Raw genomic sequence first — 19,774 nt, forward strand, 5'->3', positions numbered from 1 at the left:
TTTAGATTTGAGTAAGGCCAAACTGGAGAGAAATGCGCTCGGTTCAGATGGGGGTTAAGAGGTTAATTAAGGCACTCATGAGATTGACCAGCGCGAGCAACACAAGGAGGGTTTGGACGTGCGTAATTTGCGTAAAGTAGGAATGATGGAGGACAGTCCCAAACTGACTTATCCCATTAAACTAATTAAAAACTCAACATGTCGCCTGTAAGAAACGACCAATAAATTCTTAACTTGAGAAGAAAGCACTGTGTTGATCTTGTGTCTGATCTGTTGTTTGAGATTATTTGGAGATTACAAACTGGATTGAGTTCTGGATTGTGTAACGTGGTCAAAGTACTAACTTTATTTCCTCCAATGCTGCGCCACCGCTGACCATTAAAACCTCCCGTCAGCAGCTGCGCGCGCCCCCCCCCCCCCCCCCTCCCCAAACGCGTCAGACGCTGAAGTTCAGACAGCGCCTGGATCTCACTTCTGCACCATGTCGTCCGCGCTGAGGACTTTCTACGGGACTTTTCACGGGGCACTGTCGCCCTGTTTCTCCCGCTCCTCGGGGCGCCGCGCGTGGGCCTCGTGCGTCGGGTCGCACGGACAGACCTCGTGCGTAAATCCGAAGAGAACGTGCTCCGGGAGTCGGTTCAACGTCCCGCCCAGCGCGGAGTTCGTGGCGAGAGTGTCCGGGATCCCGACCATGGCCAAGCTGCCCTTCCAGGAGACGGCGGACGGGCTGCAGGCGGCGTTTGTGGGGGTCCCGATCGATACTGGAACCTCCAACAGGCCGGGGGCGAGGTGTGGCACGCGCTTATATGAGAGTTATTGATTACCTCAACACTCAGATACTGTACTGTCCATTTACTCATGACACTTGATGAGAGAAACCAAACCTCAGGCTGGTCAGACACATGTGGGTGATTTGTCCTGGATATTTTACAAGTTACTTGGTTGAGATGCTTAAAAATGCTCAAACAAATTACATTCATTTTTATTGTTTTATCCATCCATCCATATTCTTCTGCTTTTTCACGAAAACATATTAGAGCCAGTGTTCATTTTGACAACATATTTTCATTTAGTTTTAGTCTTTTGACGAAAATGTAATTCGATTTTAGTCTAGTTTTAGTCGACTAAAATTGCAAGTCAATTGAGTCGACTAAATTTAAGACTAATTTATTGGACTTTGCATTGATAATATTGATTCTAATCATGTTTAATGTTGTTCCTCTGCTTCATGTTTCTGCTCCACATGAACAAAGCTCAGAGCTGATCCTTTAAACATGATCTGAGGCTCTTTCAGACGCTCAATACAAGTTTGGATGATTTTAGTCTCTCCAAAAAAATGACAAAAAATGTGACAAAAAATTAAAAAAGACAAAAAATTACGAAAAAATAAATAAAAAAAAAGACAAAAAAATTTCAAAAAATGTGACAAAAAATAAAAAAAGACAAAAAATTACAAAAAAATTACAAGAAATGTGACAAAAAATTGACCAAAAAATGTGACGAGAAAAAGAAAATTTCATCCCCATTTTAGTCTAGTTTGAGTCGACTAAATTTAAGACTAATTGAGTGGACTTTGCATTGATAATATTGATTCTAATCATGTTTAATGTTGTTCCTCTGCTTCATGTTTCTGCTCCACATGAACAAAGCTCAGAGCTGATCCTTTAACAGAGAATTTACACCAGGGGGGCCCAAACTTTTTGTCTCCGAGGGCCAAAATGAAAAAGTGCCTGTGGGTCGCGGGCCAAACACGGCGATGTCGAGCGTGAAACATATAACTGCAAATAATAAAAGTTACTTTATTTTCTTTTTTGGTACACCTTTGCATTTCATTCAATCTATGCAATTAACCTCCTATCTCCCGTCTGAATCGAGAGGATTCATTTTTTTTGTTGGGCGTTCAACTCATTTTTGTAACTTTAATGTCATTATTTTGTCATTTTTGTCACATTTCCATCATTGTTTTCGTCTCAGTTTTGTTGCTATTTTCACAGCTTTTTTCCAGAAGCTTTTGGATTGGGGTAAAGCCGAGCTGGAGAAAATGTGCTCGGTTCAGGTGGGAGTTAAGGGGTTAACATGCTACAAAAGCCTAGTTTTAGTAGAACAAAATCAATTATTGTAGCAATATAGAGCAAAATGGAAACAACAGCACCACCTGTACCTGCAGCACCTACAGTGACTTTAGCTCATTCATTTCTTTAAGTCAAAGAAAATGCCACATTGTATCATTTTGAAAGTGTCAGTTCAGCATAAATTCTTTTATAAGTCATAGATGTCAACGATTTTTGCAAAAAAAAGTTGGAAAAATGGGGAAGTTGATGCTACGACGCTCTGTGATTGATAAACACCGAGACACCAGTTGGTTGGTTGGTTTGGTGGAGCATGCGGCTTGACAGGTGGTGGGAGTGGCTCGACCCCGGACAAGGGTTCTACTCCTTTGCTCTTCCTCTCCTTCTTCATCACCACAGCCATTTCTTCCCCCTTTCATTTTTAGGCCTATCATCGCTTTTACGTCCATTAACTCTAGCTAGAGTCCTTTACCTAAAACAATATGTTTAGTATGACAACTTTCAGCGCCGCTGGAATGAGGAAACTCAGCGACGTACGTGGGCCCGTGCATTGCCTTTGACTCTCCTTAACTGTTTAATTCATCAAGGAATGAACAGGGAGGGTCATCGAGATAATTTTCTAACCTAACCCTAACCCTAACCCTAACCCTAACCCTAACCCTAACCCTAACCCTAACCTAACCCTAACCCTAAAAGTTTTAGCTGAAAATATTAATATTTAGGACTTGCTCAACTCTATTGAAGTTTTTACCTTTTTTCCCGCTCTTTGTCTGACCCGTCACCTCGGACCTGTTTGCCCTGGGAGACCCTACTGGGGCACGAAGCCCCCGACAACAGAGCTCCAGGATCATTCGATTCTGTTATTTATATTTTTGATCATTAAATCGCAGCAACTAATTTCAAATTAAATTGGCTTTTATGTGGACTCTTGCATTAGCGTTAACTTTTCTTACTAACTTTTTTTACAGCTTCTCTATAACAAGCATCATGTAATGCAGGGTTGGAGAACACTGCCCTGAAACTTTCATTTTTTAGAAGCACCCTACAGAACAGTGTTTCCTTAACTTTGCGAAAGGAGCGAAACAGCGCCCCCAATTTGACGCTGGTGGACAAAAAGTGAACTGCATCTATATTTGCCATTGAGAATGAACGGGAGAGAGAGTTATTAACCAGATGCGGCGCAAAAGTAGGTCACCCTCTGGCGGGCCAACCTAGTTGTTCCGGCGGGCCCCACTTTGGGCACCCCTGATTTACATGATCTGAGGCTCTTTCAGACGCTCAATACAAGTTTGGATGATTTTAGTCTCTCCTTTTCACTTTTATTTAGTCTGATTTTAGTCGACTCAAATATCTGGACATTTTAGTCACAGTTTTAGTCTCATGAGAAACTTTTAATTTAGTTTTAGTCCAATTTTAGTCACAAAAATATCACTTTGACTAAAATTAAGACTAAATATTTGAGTCGACGAAATTAACACTGATTAGAGCCACATCACACAAACGTCTCCTACATTTTAGTTTGATTATTTACAAATGATGGAGTCCTTTGTTTGGATTTCATCTTCTGCACAGCACAGGGTCTACTTCTACCACGGCTTTTTATACTTATGCAGTATTTAGTTTGGCACCGTGAGGAGAATGTTCCACTGGCCCATAATCTCCCTGAATCCCTGCCAGAGTCTCTACAACCTGGTCTCCACCTCCAGCTTCATCAGGGGTGCATGTGGAGGGTGTAGGTTTGTGGATAAAATGTTCAAACTCAACAGAAAGGCAAGTTAATGGTTTAAGTTGAAAGATGCAGTAACCCCGACAATATGCAAATGTGTGTTTTAATGTTCAGTATGAAGAAAGTTGCAGCTGTTTCTAGTTCAAAATCAGCATCTGTCTTTAGATTCTTTCATCACAATTTCAGTAAACATTGATTTAACATATCGTTAGCCACATAGCATAATTGCCTAAGTCATTTTGTATTGTTAAAATGGCAATATGAGAAAAACAATGTGTTTCCTATAAAACGTCTTTTTACATCTTTTCCAAAATCAAAACAAAAATGAGTTAGGCAATTATGCCATGTGGCTAACGATATTTTGGTCGTACGTGTTAAAGCATAATTGTATATTTTAGCTCCTTTAGTTCATTTAAACATTGGAGTTTGGTTTAATTAAGCTGTTTTCAGTTGTGTCTGTGGCAGAGTAACAAAACTGATGATAGTGGAGCTGAGCAGCTGAATGGTGTTGGCTCTAAGATTTATCTCTTCCACACGTGCATTGGCAGGAGTGACATTAATATGGGGGAGTTTGAAAGATCACAAAACTTTGAGCAGCAACTGACAATAAGACCCTCTTCATGTCCACCTCCTTCCCCACAGTGTCCACCTCCTTCCCCACAGTGTCCACAGTGTCCACCTCCTTCTCCACAGTGTCCACCTCCTTCCCCACAGTGTCCACCTCCTTCCCCACAGTGTCCACCTCCTTCCCCACAGTGTCCACAGTGTCCACAGTGTCCACCTCCTTCTCCACAGTGTCCACCTCCTTCTCCACAGTCTCCACAGTGTCCACCTCCTTCTCCACAGTGTCCACCTCCTTCTCCACAGTGTCCACCTCCTTCTCTACAGTGTCCACAGTGTCCACCTCCTTCTCTACAGTGTCCACAGTGTCCACAGTGTCCACCTCCTTCTCCACAGTCTCCACAGTGTCCACCTCCTTCTCCACAGTGTCCACCTCCTTCTCCACAGTGTCCACCTCCTTCTCTACAGTGTCCACAGTGTCCACCTCCTTCTCCACAGTGTCCACAGTGTCCACCTCCTTCTCCACAGTGTCCACCTCCTTCTCTACAGTGTCCACCTCCTTCTCTACAGTGTCCACCTCCTTCTCTACAGTGTCCACAGTGTCCACCTCCTTCTCCACAGTGTCCACCTCCTTCTCTACAGTGTCCACAGTGTCCACCTCCTTCTCCACAGTGTCCACCTCCTTCTCTACAGTGTCCACAGTGTCCACCTCCTTCTCTACAGTGTCCACAGTGTCCACCTCCTTCTCCACAGTGTCCACCTCCTTCTCTACAGTGTCCACAGTGTCCACCTCCTTCCCCACAGTGTCCACCTCCTTCTCCACAGTGTCCACCTCCTTCCCCACAGTGTCCACCTCCTTCTCCACAGTGTCCACAGTGTCCACCTCCTTCCCCACAGTGTCCACAGTGTCCACCTCCTTCCCCACAGTGTCCACCTCCTTCCCCACAGTGTCCACAGTGTCCACAGTGTCCACAGTGTCCACAGTGTCCACCTCCTTCTCCACAGTGTCCACAGTGTCCACCTCCTTCTCCACAGTGTCCACCTCCTTCTCTACAGTGTCCACAGTGTCCACCTCCTTCTCTACAGTGTCCACAGTGTCCACCTCCTTCTCCACAGTGTCCACCTCCTTCTCCACAGTGTCCACAGTGTCCACCTCCTTCTCCACAGTGTCCACCTCCTTCCCCACAGTGTCCACCTCCTTCCCCACAGTGTCCACAGTGTCCACCTCCTTCTCTACAGTGTCCACCTCCTTCTCCACAGTCTCCACAGTGTCCACCTCCTTCTCCACAGTGTCCACCTCCTTCTCCACAGTGTCCACCTCCTTCTCTACAGTGTCCACAGTGTCCACCTCCTTCTCCACAGTGTCCACAGTGTCCACCTCCTTCTCTACAGTGTCCACAGTGTCCACCTCCTTCTCCACAGTGTCCACAGTGTCCACCTCCTTCTCTACAGTGTCCACAGTGTCCACCTCCTTCTCCACAGTGTCCACCTCCTTCTCTACAGTGTCCACAGTGTCCACCTCCTTCCCCACAGTGTCCACCTCCTTCTCCACAGTGTCCACCTCCTTCTCCACAGTGTCCACCTCCTTCTCTACAGTGTCCACAGTGTCCACCTCCTTCCCCACAGTGTCCACCTCCTTCCCCACAGTGTCCACCTCCTTCTCCACAGTGTCCACCTCCTTCCCCACAGTGTCCACCTCCTTCTCCACAGTGTCCACAGTGTCCACCTCCTTCCCCACAGTGTCCACAGTGTCCACCTCCTTCCCCACAGTGTCCACCTCCTTCCCCACAGTGTCCACAGTGTCCACCTCCTTCTCCACAGTGTCCACAGTGTCCACCTCCTTCCCCACAGTGTCCACCTCCTTCTCCACAGTGTCCACAGTGTCCACCTCCTTCCCCACAGTGTCCACAGTGTCCACCTCCTTCCCCACAGTGTCCACAGTGTCCACCTCCTTCCCCACAGTGTCCACCTCCTTCCCCACAGTGTCCACCTCCTTCTCCACAGTGTCCACAGTGTCCACCTCCTTCCCCACAGTGTCCACAGTGTCCACCTCCTTCCCCACAGTGTCCACAGTGTCCACCTCCTTCCCCACAGTGTCCACCTCCTTCCCCACAGTGTCCACAGTGTCCACCTCCTTCCCCACAGTGTCCACAGTGTCCACCTCCTTCCCCACAGTGTCCACAGTGTCCACCTCCTTCCCCACAGTGTCCACAGTGTCCACCTCCTCCTCCACAGTGTCCACCTCCTTCCCCACAGTGTCCACAGTGTCCACCTCCTTCTCCACAGTGTCCACAGTGTCCACCTCCTTCCCCACAGTGTCCACAGTGTCCACCTCCTTCTCCACAGTGTCCACAGTGTCCACCTCCTTCCCCACAGTGTCCACAGTGTCCACCTCCTTCTCCACAGTGTCCACAGTGTCCACCTCCTTCCCCACAGTGTCCACCTCCTTCCCCACAGTGTCCACAGTGTCCACAGTGTCCACAGTGTCCACAGTGTCCACCTCCTTCTCCACAGTGTCCACAGTGTCCACCTCCTTCTCCACAGTGTCCACCTCCTTCTCCACAGTGTCCACCTCCTTCCCCACAGTGTCCACCTCCTTCCCCACAGTGTCCACCTCCTTCCCCACAGTGTCCACAGTGTCCACCTCCTTCTCTACAGTGTCCACCTCCTTCTCCACAGTGTCCACCTCCTTCTCCACAGTGTCCACCTCCTTCTCTACAGTGTCCACAGTGTCCACCTCCTTCTCCACAGTGTCCACAGTGTCCACCTCCTTCTCTACAGTGTCCACAGTGTCCACCTCCTTCTCCACAGTGTCCACAGTGTCCACCTCCTTCCCCACAGTGTCCACAGTGTCCACCTCCTTCCCCACAGTGTCCACCTCCTTCCCCACAGTGTCCACAGTGTCCACCTCCTTCCCCACAGTGTCCACAGTGTCCACCTCCTTCCCCACAGTGTCCACAGTGTCCACCTCCTTCCCCACAGTGTCCACAGTGTCCACCTCCTCCTCCACAGTGTCCACCTCCTTCCCCACAGTGTCCACAGTGTCCACCTCCTTCTCCACAGTGTCCACAGTGTCCACCTCCTTCCCCACAGTGTCCACAGTGTCCACCTCCTTCTCCACAGTGTCCACAGTGTCCACCTCCTTCCCCACAGTGTCCACAGTGTCCACCTCCTTCTCCACAGTGTCCACAGTGTCCACCTCCTTCCCCACAGTGTCCACCTCCTTCCCCACAGTGTCCACAGTGTCCACAGTGTCCACAGTGTCCACAGTGTCCACCTCCTTCTCCACAGTGTCCACAGTGTCCACCTCCTTCTCCACAGTGTCCACCTCCTTCTCCACAGTGTCCACCTCCTTCCCCACAGTGTCCACCTCCTTCCCCACAGTGTCCACCTCCTTCCCCACAGTGTCCACAGTGTCCACCTCCTTCTCTACAGTGTCCACCTCCTTCTCCACAGTGTCCACCTCCTTCTCCACAGTGTCCACCTCCTTCTCTACAGTGTCCACAGTGTCCACCTCCTTCTCCACAGTGTCCACAGTGTCCACCTCCTTCTCTACAGTGTCCACAGTGTCCACCTCCTTCTCCACAGTGTCCACCTCCTTCTCCACAGTGTCCACCTCCTTCTCTACAGTGTCCACAGTGTCCACCTCCTTCTCCACAGTGTCCACAGTGTCCACCTCCTTCTCTACAGTGTCCACAGTGTCCACCTCCTTCTCCACAGTGTCCACAGTGTCCACCTCCTTCTCTACAGTGTCCACAGTGTCCACCTCCTTCTCCACAGTGTCCACCTCCTTCTCTACAGTGTCCACAGTGTCCACCTCCTTCCCCACAGTGTCCACCTCCTTCTCCACAGTGTCCACCTCCTTCTCCACAGTGTCCACCTCCTTCTCTACAGTGTCCACAGTGTCCACCTCCTTCCCCACAGTGTCCACCTCCTTCCCCACAGTGTCCACCTCCTTCTCCACAGTGTCCACCTCCTTCCCCACAGTGTCCACCTCCTTCTCCACAGTGTCCACAGTGTCCACCTCCTTCCCCACAGTGTCCACAGTGTCCACCTCCTTCCCCACAGTGTCCACCTCCTTCCCCACAGTGTCCACAGTGTCCACCTCCTTCTCCACAGTGTCCACCTCCTTCCCCACAGTGTCCACAGTGTCCACCTCCTTCCCCACAGTGTCCACCTCCTTCCCCACAGTGTCCACAGTGTCCACCTCCTTCTCCACAGTGTCCACCTCCTTCCCCACAGTGTCCACAGTGTCCACCTCCTTCCCCACAGTGTCCACAGTGTCCACCTCCTTCCCCACAGTGTCCACCTCCTCCTCCACAGTGTCCACCTCCTCCTCCACAGTGTCCACCTCCTTCCCCACAGTGTCCACAGTGTCCACCTCCTTCTCCACAGTGTCCACAGTGTCCACCTCCTTCCCCACAGTGTCCACAGTGTCCACCTCCTTCTCCACAGTGTCCACAGTGTCCACCTCCTTCCCCACAGTGTCCACAGTGTCCACCTCCTTCTCCACAGTGTCCACAGTGTCCACCTCCTTCCCCACAGTGTCCAACGTCCTAAAGTTCTTCATCATGTTGTTATTTTCGATACAGTCTCTACTTTGTATGAATGTTGAACCTGTGTGTTCAGATTTGGCCCCCGGCAGATCCGAGTGGAGTCGGCCATGCTGCGAGCGTACAACAGCGGCACCCGGGCGGCGCCGTACGAGTCTGTGGTGGTGGCCGATATCGGGGACGTCAACGTGAACGTGTACGACCTGAAGGACACCTGCAGACGCATCCGCGAGGCGTACAGGGCGATCGTGGCCACGGGCTGCGTCCCCCTGACCATGGGTGAGTCTGCGGCTGCATCCACGGCCCCGACGTGAGTCTAACTGAGTATTTGTCGTGTTTGTAGGCGGAGACCACACTATCGCATATCCCATTCTTCAAGCGGTCGCTGAAAAGTAAGTGGCGTCTTTGTGCCAGTGGCGGCTGCGCTCGAACAGGGGAAGCTCCGGATGTTTCTATTCTTTGTCACAGACTTGCATAAACATATTTACCCTTTTTACACACACGGCCTCTGTGAGCACGTGGTTAATTTAGACCAGGGGGAGGCAGGTTCTCTCGGTGGAGCCGGTTTTCTTCATCGTCAAAAGACCAAGGGCCGGACCCTCCAAATGAAGCATCACTTTCTACATATGCCAGTGTTGTATCAGACACACTGGAAAAATGTCCATCTTAAAATGAGAAAAATGACTTAAAATCGCTTGAATGAAGTTTTTTTTATGAGTCGGTTTGAACTCTTCTAAGACCAGATAGAAACACCAATGCCAATGGAACAAATAGAAATCCCACTGGAAATCAAACAAATTAACTTTTACTGTAAACAAATATTTATTTTTCACTTGAAATTATACAAGATAATCTGAATTGTGGAGTATTGCAGAGGTTAAACTTTCTTAACTTTGAAAATGTTATTAAATTCTGTAACTTCAAATGAATGTACACATGTGTGCACAGCCCCTGATGTTCTCAGACGGCTCATAGTTCCTCTTGGATCAGTGGCTCCATCACACGAGGAGCTGCTGATGGAAATGTGAAAGTACCCGTTAGAAAAAAGACCTTCGGACAGTCGGCTTTTACCGTCCAGGAGCTAAACTTTGGAACTCTTTGCCTCCTGAGCTCAAACAGGACTTAGATCTGGGGGCTTTTAAAAATGAACTAAAACGTATTTTAAAAAGAGATCAAGTCTGCAATCATGTTTAGTCTGCACTCAATGCACTTCCTTTGTGTAATGTCAGAAGTAATTAATTAATGTTACTGTAAATGCATTTTTTGTACTTTCTGTGTGAATTTGAAAAGCCCTTCTAGGGACGGACATTGCAAATTAGCCTTGGCTATAAATGTTGTAGTGCGGTACGTGTTTATTGTTCACACATGTATCAAATAAATAAATTAAGAAAAAACTTGTGCTTGTTCCATTGGCAAGAATAGGTTTTATCTGCTCTAAGGTCAAACCAAATCCACTCAAACTTTAGATTTAATCTCTTAGTTCAAGTAGATTTAAGTCATTTCTTAGTATCTTTTAGGATTATGGCCTAAAACGGTGCTCTAAGACATTGAAAGGAATTGAGAGTATTTCTTCAGTTCTTTAACAGGCATTTCATCTCTGATTTGGGTCATAATATTTCTCAAAATCATCTCGAGGGCCCGAGTTTGATGATGGAGGGCCGGTTTTGGCCCCCGGGCCTGACGTTGCCTACCCCTGATTTAGACTTTTGAATCATAGCACAAATTTAGCAATCGTATTAGGCCTCCTATTAAGGGGAGATGCTGTAGCCTGTACCTACGTCAGCAACTAAACCAAGTCAAGAACAGCGTCTACAACAAACTAGAACTTTACAAAACTTAGACTGAACAAAGAAAAAAACAGGTCTAAACACAGACTGAGCTGCTGAGCTTGTGTCAAGTGTATGTTTTTTCATTTATTCATTCATTTCATTCATTTAAAAATGCAACAACAGCATTTAGCATGAATGAAAAGGAGCAGAAAGAAGTAAAAACTTATAATGTCTGCCCCTAATCACAAAATCATTTACAGTTCCAGTTCAGTTAAATCAAATCAAATCAAATTTATTTATATAGCACATTTAAAACAACTGCTGTTGACTAAAGTGCTTCACAAAAGGTCTACAGTACAGAGAAAAAAAACAACATATAAATATAATAATAAGAAACAAAACACAACATACAAAACAGCAAAGCACTAACAGCTCAGATTTGGCCAGGTCTGTGCTGGACAGTGTTAAAAGCTTTTGCATGAAAATGTGTTTTAAGCAAAGATTTAAACTGGTCCAGTGTCTGAGCAGCTCTGATGTGGAGAGGCAGGTCGTTCCACAGAGAAAGCCCTGTCGCCTTTGGTCACATATTTGGAGCGAGGAACCTCTAAAAGCAGCTGATCAGCAGATCTCAGAGCCCGAGCACCAGAAGCTCAGACAGATCCAGAGGAGCAGCGCCGTGGAGACATTTAAAGACAACAACCTCATCCTATAACACACATGTAGAGCCGCTAACACAGGGGTGGATGTGCTGGAGAGGAGGAGACGAGCGGCTTCGTTTAGCGCCCCCTGGAGGCGACGGATTGAACGCTGACCAAGCCCAGTGTACACAGAGTTACAATAATCAAGTTGCGACGTTATAAAAGCATGAATGGCTTTCTCAAAGTCACAGGCAGGTAGATAGTTTTGTACCTTGCTTAGAGTTTTAAGATGGAAAAAGCTTGATTTGACAACATGAATTATATGTTTCTCAAATTTAAATTCATTGTCTAGAAACACACCGAGATTCCTTGCAAAAGGGTGACAGAAGGAAGCTGGAGGGCCGATGGCGCTGTCACAGGTGTCGAGAACTTTAGAAGAATTTCCAAATATTACAATTTCTGTCTTATCTTTGTTTAGACTTAAAAAGTTGGCCTCCATCCATGTCTTAACTTCTTGAATGCAATCCAACAAAGGATTCAATGATCTCTCAGAGCTAGACTTTAGTGGCATATATATCTGCAAATCATCAGCATAAAAATGATAACTAACTTTGTGTTTCTCTAAAATCAGACCAAGGGGTAGAAGATACAGAGAAAATAGCAAAGGGCCTAAAATGGGCCTAAATGTTAAACTGTCTCACGCAGCCGTCTTTCTTTTTCTTTTTTTCCCATGACATCAAAACACAAAATACATAAAGTGGATCTGCTCCTCCGCTGTGTCATATTTTTGTAACATTGATAATTTTACATATTTCTTAAACACATCAATGGAATTAGATTGTTTTCACTTTACAATCGAGACTGTTCCACAGAGCGACATCTTTCCTTTGCTGCCGATGGAAACCTGGGTTTTGTAAAAACCTCAGTACCTTTTAGTTCATTTCTGCTTTTTCTCTTATTGAATCTGTTTTGTAAATTGTTTGGTAAACTTTCCAGATGAGCTTTATACATGGTTTTTATGTGTATGTGGCCAGTCGCAGCACAAAGCAAGAGGAGCAAATGCCATAAACATTCTTATCTCACAAAAGTAAAGCTTCCATAAAACATAATAAAAAGTCATGTTTGGCCCCGACAGCTTCAGTTTTCCTCTTGCAGCTTCATAGTGACAGTTTAACAATTTAATTAAGAATTTATATTATGATTTTGAATCCATCTGAAAGAATTGTTATTTTTAAAGGAACAGGCCACCGTTTTTACACACTGAGATATGTTCTTACCTCACTTTAGTCGAGTTAATATATCCCCAAGCTCTTCCACGTGTTCCCTATTTAAATAAAGTTACGTGAAGTGTTTTCATGCGAAGTATATTTACACAGAAATGTAACATGTGGATTTTATAAGCAGATAAAAAGGGGAACTATATTGTGAGGCGTAATGATACAGGAGTAAAACGTCCGCGCAGTAACTCCTAAAGACTTCCCCGCTCACTTCCGTCAGTAGAAGCTGCGTGACTTGTACAGAGCCTTTTGTAACAAGCAGAAAATATATTTTGGGAAAGTGCTGCACATTCCTACCTCATGGTGGAGCTCCTGAGTCCTGTGTCGTTGGAAATCTGTGAAACATTACTACACTATATACTTTCTGCTTGTTGTAAAAGGCTCTCTACAAGTCACGCAGCTTCTACTGACGGAAGTGAGCGGGGGAAGTCTTTAGGAGTTACTGCGCGGACGTTTTACTCCTCGTATCATTACGCCTCACAATATAGTCCCCCTTTTTATCTGCTTATAAAATCCACATGTTACATTTCTGTGTAAATATACTTCGCATGAAAACACTTCACGTAACTTTATTTAAATAGGGAACACGTGGAAGAGCTTGGTAGCTTCTATCGTGAGCTTTTTCGGAGCTATGTGACATGTGGGAGAGGCTGCGTATGTGTGAGCGCACGGACAAAGACCAGGCGGGGATATATTAACTCGACTAAGGTGAGGTAAGAACATATCTCAGTATGTAAAAACGGTGGCCTATTCCTTTAAGGAGTTGCAAAGTTTCAAGAAAAATAGTCTCCATGCATCAAAGGTTTGGCTATAGAGGGAGTGAAGCCTTGTGTGGTGAGTTCTTTCATAGTGGCTGATAAACGGTCGTCTTCAGGGTCAAACAACCCCCTTTTGACTCAGGAGAACCTGGAGTGTGGGGGAAGTAACAGCCCATAAACATGAGTTATATGAATGGAGGAACGTGAGCTCAATACAAGTCGATCAACATTTTATATCATTTACAAAGAGCTTTCAAATAAAATAAACAGTGTCAAATCAGAATACAACATCACAAAAACGATAAGACTTTTATGGCCAAGCTTGAAGACAAATAAAGTCTAAAGTGCCACTAAGATTCCTTTTTAAACATATCATTTTGCAGGTATGGCCCCGTGGGTCTGGTCCACGTGGACGCCCATGCTGATGTGAGTGACGTGGTCCTGGGGGAGAAGATCGGCCACGGGACGCCCTTCAGACGCTGTGTGGAGGAGGGGCTTCTGGACTGTCGCAGGGTGGCCCAGATCGGGCTGCGCGGATCCGGCTACTCCGCGGACTCGTATGAGTGGAGCCGGTCCCAGGTACAGTGACCCACATGAAATACTTGGTTGTTTTTGATTCACTCGTTCATTGTGAAGCACTTTGTGATCTTCTCTGCAAAATGTGCTTTGTAGATTCTTCTTCCCACTCCTTTTCGAGCTAGCATGCTGTTTTTTTTGTAATTATTATTATTGCTTTTCTCGCTTTTGTGTCTGTTTTGTGTAGCTCGAAATAAAATATTCAATCAGATTAGATGGTTTCTTCTTCACACTCCTAATCTTCCTCTTGGTCTTCTTCCTCTTCTTTATCTTCATTTTCTTCTTCTTCGTCTACTTCTTCAACATGCTTCTCGATAGATTCAAGTGTAAAATAGACACATACATGCAAAAGAAAACAAACATTGAAAATATAAATATAATAATATATATTGTAAGGTGTGTTATGAATTAAACGGTGATGGTGCAACTTCTTTTCTTAACTAGTAAAAGTCCAGATCCTCCTGGTCAAATATTACTCCTGTACAAGTAAAAGTTGTTCAGTCAAATGATTAAAGCAGCACTAAGTAACGTGTTTACCTGAATAAACCCTCCCCGTAGTCCCTGTGGGGGTAATACAAGTGTTTATGGGATGATTGGAGGGTCTTTCATCGCCCCCTGGTGTCTCTGGCCAGAAAACCACAATTGCAACTTGACTGCCACCGCACCGGAGAAAGCAACACACACTAATGGAATCACGAAGAAGAAGCTAGCAGGCTAACGGGCAAAGCTAACTGCGGGCTAGCGCCACTTAAACAGTATTTACAGCCAAAAAAGTTAAAAAATCACAACTTGCTACGACACCTGCAGTGGCGCTTATGTCCTCTAGGGGCATGACTTACTTAGTGCTGCTTTAATAAATCCTTTACCACAAAGAAAGCACAAACACAGTATTGAAAGTACAAAAAAAATGAAGACTGCGCCTGAATTCCCGTCAGTACGGCAAGACGACGGGACAAATCTTCCTCGTGGTTAGTCAGTTGCTTTGACAGTTCATCCGCACAGCGCCGCCTACTGTCCTGGAGTCATTGTCTGAGGTTTAAAATGGAGCAAAACATACGCCCTTTATAGAAATGTAGGGGAGTAAATGTTCTCAACAACAATTCTGCTCTAGTGAAGAACACATCTTTAAAAACTCTACTTAAGTACAGTGTTTAGCCTCTTAACTCCCACCTGAACATGTTTTCTCCTGTTCTCCAAATCTCAAAGCTTCTACAAAACGGCAATAAAAAACGAGAAGAAAATGAGGATGTGAACACAACAAAAAAGCGCTAAAAAGTTACAAAAGAGCGACAAAAATGACAAAAATCCAGCAAAAAAGACAAAAAAAACAGCAAAAAAAGTGACAAAAATCCAGCAAAAAAGTGACAAAAATCCAACAAAAAGACAAAAAAAAAACAGCAAAAAAGACAAAAATCCAGCAAAGAAAATGAAAAAAATCCACAAAAAAATGACAAAAATCCAGCAAAAAAAAGACAAAAATCCAGCAAAAAAAGACAAAAATCCAGCAAAAAAAAGACAAAAATCCAGCAAAAAAAAAAGACAGAAAAATCCAGCAAAAAAAGAAGACAAAAAAACAGCAAAAAAGTGACAAAAATCCAGTAAAAAAAAATGACAAAAATCCAGCAAAAAAAATGACAAAAATCCAGCAAAAAAAGACAAAAATCCAACAAAAAAGTGACAAAAATCCAGCAAAAAAAGACAAAAAAACAGTAAAAAAAATGACAAAAATCCAGCAAAAAAAGACAAAAATCCAACAAAAAAGTGACAAAAATCCAGCAAAAAAAGACAAAAATCCAGCAAAAAAAATGACAAAAATCCAACAAAAAAGTGACAAAAATCAAGCAAAAAAAGACAAAAAAACAGCAAAAAATTACAAAAATCCAGCAAAAAAAAATGACAGAAAAATCAAGCAAAAAAAGACAAAAAAACAGCAAAAAAGTGACAAAAATCCAGTAAAAAAAATGACAAAAATCCAGCAAAAAAGTGACAAAAATCCAGCAAAAAAAGTGACAAAAATCCAGTAAAAAAAGACAAAAAAACAGCAAAAAATGACAAAAATCCAGCAAAAAAGTGACAAAAACACATAAGGGAAATAAAAAGTGATGACAATGGCAAAGTGGAGAGAATGCATTTGGTTTTGGCGGGTGGTAAGAGGTTCAGGTTTGGTGCCAGTATAGGATGGCTCTGGTTGTAGTAACATTGTAGTAAACAGTGTTTTGTAGAGGCCTGTGTGCTCCTCGTGCAGGGTTTCCGGGTGGTGCAGGCGGAGGAGTGCTGGCACAAGTCCCTGACCCCTCTGATGGCCGAGGTCCGAGCTCAGATGGGCGACGGGCCGGTTTATCTGAGCTTCGACATCGACGCGCTGGACCCTGGATTCGCCCCGGGAACTGGGACTCCGGAGATAGCAGGACTGACCCCGATTCAGGTGATGCAGCAAATATACAGTCAAGCCAATGTTTTTTTATGTTTTTATTGAGCAGAACAGGTGCAAAACGGTGATTGTAAACACTGATGTCCCGAACGCCCCCGTCCCATCTCTTCCTTTGCCGTAGGGCTTGTTGATGTGACAAGAAAATTCAATACTGATCTGTGTGACTCCCTTCTCTGTGGGCGATATCGTCTTATCACGATGTGGTGTTTTTTAACCCACTCACTGCCCAACCCCACTTTGTTATGTGGAGACTGTGGATATCGTGTCATCTGGGAATCACTTCTTTTAAGATCATCTGCCAACTGTGTCCAGATTTGTGTCCCTGAGAGCAGTGATTCCCAATAGTACAATCCCGAAGGAGATTCAGTTCATCAGCTGCACACACAAAAGCAACAGACTAAAGATTAGGAAAGAAATCATTAAATAGGACAGTGCAGAGAATGAATAAAAGTACTACACAGCATCATCTTTCCCATTCAGCCCATCCCACCCAAGGATTTGTTATAATTAGTTCTAATCGCTCTGGGAAAGAAACATTTTCTGAGTCTCTCACTGAAGGAGCTCCTCTGCCTCCTCACCAGCTCCTGCAGAGAGCTGTTCTTCATCACAGAGAGCAGCTCTTCCAGGGATCTCCTCTGTTTGACTGACACTACAGCAGAGCCGTGGGAAGATGTTTTAGTTAGGGGGCGCTGAGGGACAAAATTTACCCCCAAAATACTTTTTCTGTGCATGAATCCTATTTATTAACCTCTTAACTCCCGCCTGAACCGAGAGCATTTTCTCCAGTTCAGCTTTACCCAAATCCTGTAGGCCAGTGTGACGCCTCATTTGAAAGACCTACAAAACTAAATGGATCTTTTTCCTCACGTCAGATTTTTATTCATCACTTTTTTTGTCGGGCAGTCGACTCATTTTTGTCAAATTTTCGTGACTTTTTTGTCAATTTTTCGTCAAATTATTCGCATTTTTTGGTCAAATTTTTGTCATTTTTTGTCAATTTTCTGTCACTTTTTCGTCAAATTATTCACATTTATTTGTCAATTTTTTCCTCAATTTTTCATCAAATTTTTCTCACTTTTTTGTCAAATTTTTGTCATTTTTCGTCAATTTTTTTCTCACTTTTTTCACATTTTCATCCTTGTTTTCGTCTGTTTTGTTGCTATTTTCACACCTTTTTGCCAGAAGCTTTTGGATTGGGGTAAAGCTGGAGAAAATGTGCTCGGTTCAGGTGGGAGTTAAGGGGTTGATATTGCCTGCAGTTCACAAACTATCCACCAGGGGGTGCTGCAGCGCCCTCAGCACCCTGGGTTCCCACGGCCTTGCACTACAGAGTCCTGATCGGACCAAAAAGGGGTACGGGGACCCCAGGGGGCACGCGAGCACTCAGCACTTGGAAATGTTTCAGATCTGAAAACAAGGTGGAACTGAAGAGTATTTCATTATTCTTTATTTTTCAATTATCATTTGCAGTGAAAGGTTTGAATTTTGAGTGTTTTACACAACTAAATGCCAATAAATCTGACGTAATTGGCTGCACCTTAGAGTTTAGGGGTAGTTTGAGTAGAAATGGAAGACTCGAGGGGTACGTGAGACACAAAAGGTTGGGAACCACTGCTTTAGAGCAAGAGGACCACAATTCACGTGCCCTTTGTGTCTGTGTGACTCCTTTTAGAGGCAACTAAAGCCATCCACTTATTTACACTTCACTGTGATTGGTTAAAGAGGGGGTGTTGCTTTTTTCAGCCCCATAGCACCAGTCTATATCTCACTACAATGATGACAAACCTTCTGTTGGTCTGTAAATGCAGTAAATCAGAATAACTGCCTTGTATAAAATGTCTCTCTCAAAATGGCTGTAGTGAATGTCTTGAAATCGGCCTCTGTCTCTTTAAGAACCTCTGAGCCTTTAGACACGCCCCCTCCACACGCTGTCTGTGGCATCAGTGGGGAGGGGGTTCTGGTGACCAAAGCTCGGAGGCGTCTCCAGGAGGTGGGGGCGTTCCTAGGAGGACTCAGGCAAACCTATCCCTAAAATGGCCGCCATCAGCTAAAATTTCAACAAAAAAGTGACAAAAATTCTACAAAAATTCTCCAAAAATTCTACAAAAATTCTACAAAAATTCTACAAAAAATGACAAAAATTCTACAAAAATGTGACAAAAAGTCAACAAAAAATGACAAAAATTCTACAAAAAATGACAAAAATTCTACAAAAAATGACAAAAATTCAACAAAAAAATGACAAAAATTCAACAAAAAAGTGACAAAAATTCTACAAAAAATGACAAAAATTCAACAAAAATGTGACAAAAATTTAACAAAAATGTGACAAAAACCTATCCCTAAAATGGCCGCCATCAGAGTTTTTACAGATTACTCAGAAATACGTGAATGTGCCAAGGCAACACTTCAGCCATGTTTTTAATGAGGGAGTGACAGAATAACAGGATGGAAAGCTTGAAAAAGTCCATTTTGCAGAATACCCCCCTTTAAATCTCCTCGTCACTCACTCAAAGCTTGATGAGACCGATAGTGCTGCGTTATATAAATCCGATCATTCATGTTTGATCATCCTGTCGCCCTGTAGGTGTTGTGTGCGGTGGTTTTGGATGAGAGAAGTGTAAGAAGTGAGAGAAGTGAGAGAAGTGTGAGAAGTGTGAGAAGTGTGAGAAGTGTGAGAAGTGTGAGAAGTGTGAGAAGTGTGAGAAGTGCCGTTGTCGTGCATTATTTGCCTCACTGCTGCTGTTTTGTGCAGGGAGTTGAGATCATCCGTGGCTGCCGTGGTCTGAACTTGGTTGGATGTGACTTGGTGGAGGTTTCTCCTGCCTACGACACCACGGGTAACTCTGACAGCGTCGACCGTGTTCACAAACAATCATTCACAACACGCTCTATTATTTACACATCCTTCTGTCAACAGGAAACACGGCCCTGACCGGAGCCAATCTCCTGTTCGAGATGCTGTGTGTCCTCCCAATGGTGAAATATTACTGAAGTCTGAAACGCATTTGATCATTACGTACATTTACAACATGTGCACATTTCTATGTATTTCTACAATCAATAAATATTATGAAAGTTTGTGTTCTGCCTTGATGTTTCATTCCAGTAATTAGCTCAAGGAAAGCTGCCGTCAGCGACTCCGTTTTGCCGGACCGGAGTGGTTGCGTTCCCACACTGCCTCGCTACATGCGCCACCTTCCAAACGTCGAGCTAACTTTGTCCTGACAAAAATCTATTCCAGGAGTATGAGGGGAGCTTTAAAGGTCCTATATCCTGCAAAATCGACTTTTTGGAGCTTTTAGCCATGTTGTTTTGCTATTTCCTTATCAAAAACACCCCCAGAGTGGTTTGTGGCTTCATTCACGCAGCTCTCAGTAATCCTCCTGAATCCTGCTCTCTGAGGCTCCGCCCTC

At 44.6% G+C, this 19,774-nt stretch overlaps 1 protein-coding gene across 1 annotated transcript; it reads left to right on the forward strand.

The window, feature by feature from the left end:
• Window positions 1-481: 481 nt before the first annotated feature.
• Window positions 482-19,385, forward strand: agmat (agmatinase (putative); the record flags this gene model as incomplete). Its single annotated transcript, XM_079558263.1, has 7 exons — window positions 482-789; window positions 8,986-9,188; window positions 9,253-9,301; window positions 13,735-13,930; window positions 16,173-16,352; window positions 19,114-19,198; window positions 19,279-19,385. 7 exons carry the CDS (start codon window positions 482-484, stop codon window positions 19,350-19,352), a joined length of 1,095 nt encoding a protein of 364 aa, XP_079414389.1. The 3' UTR covers window positions 19,353-19,385.
• Between the last annotated feature and the right edge of the window lie 389 nt (window positions 19,386-19,774).

This window comes from Gobius niger (genome assembly GCF_951799975.1).
Source record: "Gobius niger genome assembly, chromosome: 6".
Lineage (NCBI taxonomy): Eukaryota > Metazoa > Chordata > Actinopteri > Gobiiformes > Gobiidae > Gobius > Gobius niger.